Source organism: Mandrillus leucophaeus, unplaced genomic scaffold, assembly GCF_000951045.1.
Source record: "Mandrillus leucophaeus isolate KB7577 unplaced genomic scaffold, Mleu.le_1.0 Scaffold666, whole genome shotgun sequence".
Lineage (NCBI taxonomy): Eukaryota > Metazoa > Chordata > Mammalia > Primates > Cercopithecidae > Mandrillus > Mandrillus leucophaeus.
Window position 1 is genome coordinate 260,111 of NW_012107208.1, and position 7,075 is coordinate 267,185.

General features: G+C 39.2%; 1 protein-coding gene across 1 annotated transcript in view; it reads left to right on the plus strand.

The window, feature by feature from the left end:
* FUNDC1 (FUN14 domain containing 1) overlaps nucleotides 1-7,075 on the plus strand; it is a 24,583-nt gene that overhangs the window by 10,748 nt on the left and 6,760 nt on the right. The window contains exon 4 of the mRNA XM_012001598.1: nucleotides 6,080-6,208. Coding sequence (XP_011856988.1) covers nucleotides 6,080-6,208 — 129 coding nt within the window. The remainder of the gene's footprint in view (nucleotides 1-6,079; nucleotides 6,209-7,075) is intronic.

Below are 7,075 nucleotides of genomic sequence, written 5' to 3' on the forward strand. Positions count from 1 at the left end.
TTTTCCACTTTCATTGGTCTATTTTCTGAGAGATTTCTTCAACCTCAACAAGATTTTTTGTTTTTTTGGTTTTTTTTTTGAGACAGAGTCTCACTCTGTTTGCCCGGGCTGGAGTGCAGTGGTGTGATCTTGGCTCACTACAGCCTTGACCTCCCAGGCTCAGGTGATTTCTCCACCCCAGCTTCCCAAGTAGCTGGGACTACAGGCATGCGCCACCATGCCTGGCTAATTTTTTGTATTTTCAGTAGAGATGGAGTTTTGCTGTGTTGCCCAGGCTGGTCTTGAACTCCTGAGCTTGAGCAGTCCACCCACCTTGGCCTCCCAAAGTGCTGGGATTACAGATGTGAGCCACCATGCCCAGCTGTTGTTCTTTTAATGTGACTTTAGCATTCTGTTCCTTGCTTTTCCTTCATGGATGCAGTGAGCAGTATCTTTTTTAAAATTTTTTAGTGGCTAATATTTGGATACTTTTTTTTTAAGAGATTGGTGGGATGTATTTATTATGTGTGATTTGTCCTCCCCTAACCCATTGTTTCAACCAATGCAATGGTTAGAAGACAGTCCCTTCAATAAGACTTTTAGGAACACATCATATTACTGGAGCACTAACATTCTTGGAAACCATTTTAATTGCATATCTATAGACCAGGAAGGTTTGTGAGAGAGGGTATAGTCGAATGTCTTCTCTAATTCGAAGATAGAAGGTTCTTAGAAAGAGGCGGAGAGTGAAAGTTTTCCTTAAATCACCAGATGCTAGTTGGAAGTGACTGCCTTAATAGACTGCAGGTTCAGAGTGTTGATCCAAATAGTCTGTCCTACAAGCAATTCTTAGCATCTACACAGAATGTTCATCTAGCAGTTTATTTTTTCAGCTTTACAAACAACTCTGCAGTGACTAGCCATTTATATACATCTTTGCACACTTGTCTAAGACAAAGCAAAAATATATTTAGGCCAGACGTGGTGGCTCACGCCTGTAATCCCAGCACTTTGGGAGGCCGAGGCGGGCGGATCACCTGAGGTCAGGAGTTCGAGACCAGCCTGGCCAACAAGGTGAAACCCCATCTCTACTAAAAATACAAATATTAGCCGGGCATGGTGGCGTGCGCCTGTAATCCCAGCTACTCGGGAGGCTGAGGCAGGAACATCACTTGAACCTGGGAGTCAGAGGTTGCAGTGAGCCGAGATCATGCCATTATATGCCAGCATGGGTGACAAGAGCGAAACTCTGTCTCAAAAAAAAAAAAAATATATATATGTATACACATACATACACATATACATATTTAAGCCTCTTGATTGTCAAGCAGCCTTCCAGAAAATATTCCTTTTATCCCCATATGAGAGGATCCACCAGCTTTTCCCCCTTTTCATACTGTACTCTTTGTTTTTTGTTTTTTGTTTTTTTTTCTGAGACAGAGTTTCACTCTGTTGCCCAGGCTGGGGTGCAAGTGGCATGATCTCGGCTTACGGCAGCCTCTGTCTCCCAGGTTCAAGTGATTCTCATGCCTTAGCCTCCCAAGTAATTGCAATTACAGGCGCATGCCAATTACAGGTGCACACCACCGTCTGGCTAATTTTTGTATTTTCAGTAGAGACGGGGTTTCATCATGTTGGCCAGGCTGGTCTCGAACTCTTGGCCTCAAGTGATCCGCCCTTCTCGGCCTCCCAAAGTGCTGGGATTACAGGCATGAGCCACCACGCTTGGCCTCATACTGTACTCTTTGGAAGGGAGTCACTGTGTATAGCCCACATTTCAGGAATGTGATTATGCTCCATCTTTCTGAAGGCAGAGTAGCTACATAAATTATTTAGAAATAGTCTATTGGAAGGTTTGTCTCTTCTTTTATTTATTCAGTCATTTATTTATATCAATATGGACTCATGGATATTTATTTTATACTTTGGTTTATAATCTAATGCTCTTTTATTGCTCAAATTTTACCAGCTTTGGCCATTAAGCGCTCTTTCAGTTGTGCATTATCTTTTTTAATCTCTCTGAGGACGTAAATGATCAAGCTTCTTTGTGTGTGTGTGTGTGTGTGTTTTAAGCTTCTTCCTACCAAGTCCCTGTTTGTCTAAGGTGTTTTGTTTCCCCTCCCCCCACTTTTTCCTGCTTGTTTATTTTGGTTTCTAGTTTTCAAGTTAAAGGCCTTCCTCCATGTCTGATGATCCTTGGTTGTCTGCTCATAGTTAAGAATTGAGCTCTAAAAGTTGATGGAAAGCTCTAAACGATATGGACGTGTGGGGCTTTCCCTTCTCTGGGAAATCTGACCAGTTCAAGAAAAATGATTTAAAGATAAGGAGTTGGGGGTGGGCGAATTTCTCGCAGTGAAACAGCCAGGTTAGATCAGCATATGGTGAAGTTCACAAGCAAAAAGCCCCATCTACCTGTTTAGAGCTTTCTGGCCGACATGAATCTATCTGAAAGCCTGGTGTGTGTGTGTGTGTGTGTGTGTTTTTTTTTTTCTGGAAGCAGTCTCACTCTCTGGCCCAGGCTGGAGTGCAGTGGTGTGACCATGGGTCACTCCAGCCTTGAACTCCTGAGGCTCAAACGGTCCTCCCACTTCAGCCTCTCAAGTAGCTGGGACTACAGGTGCATGCCACCATGCCTGGCTAATTTTTGTATTTTTTGTAGAGACAGAATTTCGCCATATAGCCCAGACTGGTCTCAAACTCCTGGGCTCAAGCAGTCAGCCTGCTTCACCCTCCCAAAGTGTTGAAATTATGGGCATGAGCAACCGAGCCTGGCCTCTGGCATTATTATTTATTTATTTATTTGTTTATTTATTTTTGAGACAGTCTCCCTGTCACCCAGTCTGGAATGCAGTGGCGGGATCTCGGCTCACTGTAACCTCTGCCTCCTGGGTTCAAGAACCACCTCCTGATTCTTGTAACTCAGCCTCCTAAGTAGCTGTGATTACAGGTGTGAGCCACCACGCCCAGCTAGTTTTTTGTATTTTTAGTTTCACTGACATAGTTTCACCATGTTGGCACGGCTGATCTCGAACTCCTGGCCTCAAGTGATCTGCCCACCTTGGCCTCCCAAAGTGCTAGGAGTACAGGGGTGAACCACCACGCCCATTATTATTATTATTATTATTATTATTATTATTTTGAGACAGTGTCTCACTCTGTTGCCCAGGCTGGAGTGCAGTGGCGTGTTATCGGCTCACTGCAGTCTCTGCCTCCTGGGTTCCAGTGATTCTTTTGCCTCAGCCTTCCAAGTAGCTGGGATTACAGGCATGCGCTACCACGCCCGGCTAATTTTTGCATTTTTAGTGGAGACGGGGTTTCACCATGTTGGCCAGGCTGTTCTTGAACTCCTGGCATCAGGTAATCCGCTTGCCTCGGCTTCCCAAAGTGCTAAGATGACAGGCGTGAGCCACAGAACTCGGCCTGGCATTTTTTAATTTAATTTAATTTTTTTAACTTGGAAGCTTTTATTCTAATGAAAGTACTTCACCTAATCTCGTTAAATATTTTAGTGTTATAGGAAGTCAAATGTTCAAAAAGCAGTCATCACTGTCCCATTCCCTCCCCAGTCTTTTGGCTTGCATTTCCTTGTAGTTGCAGATGAATTTTGTGTGGACAAGACTGAATTGGGTCCTGTATGTATTGGTTGGTTAAGTTGGTTGTACCTGAACCCCACTTGGGGCAGATTGTTTGTCCTTGGTCATCTCTGCACTGGAGTAGGGTGCTCAGTTTAGACTGGTATTCTTCGGTTTGATCAGAAGTGTACTTCTCAGCTGGGTGCCGTGGCTCACTGTAATCCCAGCACTTTGGGAGACCAAGGCAGGAGGATGGCTTGAGGCCAAGAGTCCAAGACCAGCCTGGGCAACATAGTGAGACTTCATCTCTCTCTCTCTCTCTTTTTTTTTAAGGCATTAATATCTTTAACATCTCAAGGTTTTGCATTTTCCCTGCAAGGGAACAGATTCTCAAGGGAATTTGTTCAGTGATGGTAGATCACTCCAGTATCAAAAATCATTCTCTTGTTAGTGGACATGGTAGGTTGGGCCCTTTGGGATAATCTAGCCCATCCACTTTGTTGCTGAGAGTCATGATTTGAGCCAGGTTGGTTAATACAGCGTTTGAGATTTAGTCTTTATTCATTGTCTTTGTTATCATTTATTTACTATGTCTCATTCATCTGGCATTAGTTGGGACTCTAAGGATATAGAGATTCACAGCCCATATGGTCAGTGCTGAGCTAGAAGGGTGTGTTTAGTGCTGAGAGAGCAGAGGGAAGACGCTCTGTCTGCTTGGAGGTGTTAAGGAAGTCTTCTTCCAAAGAGACGTTAGTATCTTTAGCATCTCAGGGTTTTTCATTTTACTTGCAGCTGTTTGACATTTTCCCCCAAAATGTAGAGGATTCTTTAAACTATGCAAAATCTTTATCTCAGATAACACTGGGTTTACTAATTATCAGTGACAAATGGCTCTGTAAAAATATTTTCTGTATAGAGTGCTGTTTGTGAGAATTTGTTTCATCTGTCTCATATAAATGGTTTCCTTTATTCATTTGCTCGCGATTGGAGGGTGGATAAGGGGTCTCACCCAGGGAATACAGTTAAGATTTTTTTTTTTCTTTTTTTTTTAATTTCACTACCAGTTTAACTCATGGCATGAAGATTAGCTTTTTAAAAAAAACTTTGTAAATTAAAATGTTAAGTCTTAAAAATGACAGTTGAATTGGGAGTTGATTATGAGTGGTGGCATAGATAATATTTTTGTTCTAACCAAAAAATAAAGCCATATGCATACATAAAATCTTTGTATTTCTCACAAGCTTTGGATTAAGAAGAAATGTTAAGATTCAGCAAAAAATAAAATTCTGCAAAAGCTTCATAGTAATCAACTATTTTGATTACTTAGTGCAAGCCAGTAAGAAGTCTTTTGGATTTGTATGTAGAAAAGGCTCCTTTTCCTAAGGTTCATCATCACCTCCATGCCTGTGACTCAAATTGCTGTATCAAATACTACCAGAAAAAGCCTTCACTTGCCATTTGATTTGATCACCACTATTTTGCTGAGGCTGGAGTTTGAAGTGATAGTGGATGAATAAATACAAGAAGAAATGCAGATAAATAAATTCTTCTATGGAGTCATTCACAGACAAAATAGAACCTAGGATGTCTAGTCAACCTGTTTATGCAAAATCAGATCTTTTTATTATTTAAAGTATTTTCTGTATGGCTAAAAGGCAGTGTGTTCATTCAGGGTGCAAATGGCAAAAAAAAAAAAAAAAAAGTGATGCACTAAAAAATGACAAAGAAAGCATAAGCTTGACAGAAGTGATTTATAATGGTATATATGGCTATTTTATTATTTGGAGGCATGAGTTACTGGACTGGCTTTGCACACACACTGTTGTTCCTGTTCAGATATTGCAGTCTCTCAGTAGTACCATATGATAATTTTTCTTATGATAGGCATTTAGCTATAGTTTTGTTAAAAGGATTTATAGCATGAAACTTGTGTAGAGCACAGTTTGTTTTATATTCTACTTTCAAAAGCAATTACCAGAAAGTATTCTTAATTTAAGTAAAGAGAGCTATTTAAATACTTAGCAGGCTACTTAAATTTCTTTAGTGATCTAATAACTGATTGGCTTATGATCCCTTATAATTAAAGATCTATTTAATTAAAAGGTATTTTTTAACTAGCTATATAATCTAGATAATCTGTGTATCTTTTTAACTAATTCCCTATTCCAAAAGGTATGACAGAATGATAGTATAGTTAAAAGACAGCTTTTGGAATCATTTTCCCATCATGTACTAAGCACTGTACATCACATCTAAATAATTAGTTACTTACTTATGCTTAATGTCTGTTTTCCCTAACAGACCTGAAGCTTTCTGAGGGTAGGGGCGTATGTCTCCCTTATTCAGTACTTAGCATAGGGTAGGCACTAGTGTCTGTTAAATGAATAAACTCGTGGATAAAAAACAATTTCTTAGCGATAAGTTTTATAGGTTACTAGAACTCTTAAGTGTTTATATATTCTTGGCTATTAGATTAGTCAACAACCTAGTTGGTTTAGTATTGATAATTTTTATTATATTTTTTGCAGATTGCTAGTCATAGTGGCTATGTGCAGATTGACTGGAAGAGAGTTGAAAAAGATGTAAATAAAGCAAAAAGACAGATTAAGAAACGAGCGAACAAAGCAGCACCTGAAATCAACAATTTAATTGAAGAAGTAAGATGATATATAATTTTGACTTTTTTTTTTCTTTTTTCCTTTTTTTGGTTAATGGGTGTCCCTTAGCAGAAAATGTGACCAGGGGGAATTACTGTCTTTTTAAAAAATGGTGTTTTTGGTTGTATATCTAGAGTGTTAAGTAAAATTTGAGATCACACCACTACTTAAATCAGTCATTATTATTTTTTTTTTTTGGTGGCTAATATAGATTCCCCTGCCCATCTCTAGCTCGCTTTGATCTTGTTGAAAAACTAAGAACATTCTTTTCAACATACTTCCTCTGCCTTTATAAATGGATATGTACAGGTGTAGTAAAATTTAAAAGTACACATTTTTTTTTGAGGTAGGATAGTTTGAAAATATATATGTTTTATTAATATGACTAATATATTTTATTAATGTTTTCATGTGTAATTTGGCCCTTTTCTTTTGTACTCTGTTTAAAATGGAATTGAATACTTCCTTGCCTTTGTTTTTGTTTTATCATTTTACCTCCATCAACTTTTTGGTTTGAAAAAGCTCAAACCAGTTAAAAAGTTGAAAGACAAATACAGTGAATATCTAAATACCCTTCATCTATTCACCAAATTGTTCACGATTTGCCATGTTTACTTTATCTGGGTGTGGGTGACACACACAAGATAATTTTTTTTTCCAAACTAAGATGTCATAACTTTTCATCCCTAAATACTTCAGTATGTATCTTCTAAGAGTACAGATATTCTCTTACACAACTGTAAGTCCCCCCCCCCCCTTTTTTTTTTTTTTTTAACTACGTGGGACCTGCCACTTCAGAAACTTTTTTTTTTTCCTTTTCTTTTTTGAGACGGGATCTCACCCTGTAGCCCACGCTGGAGTGCAGTG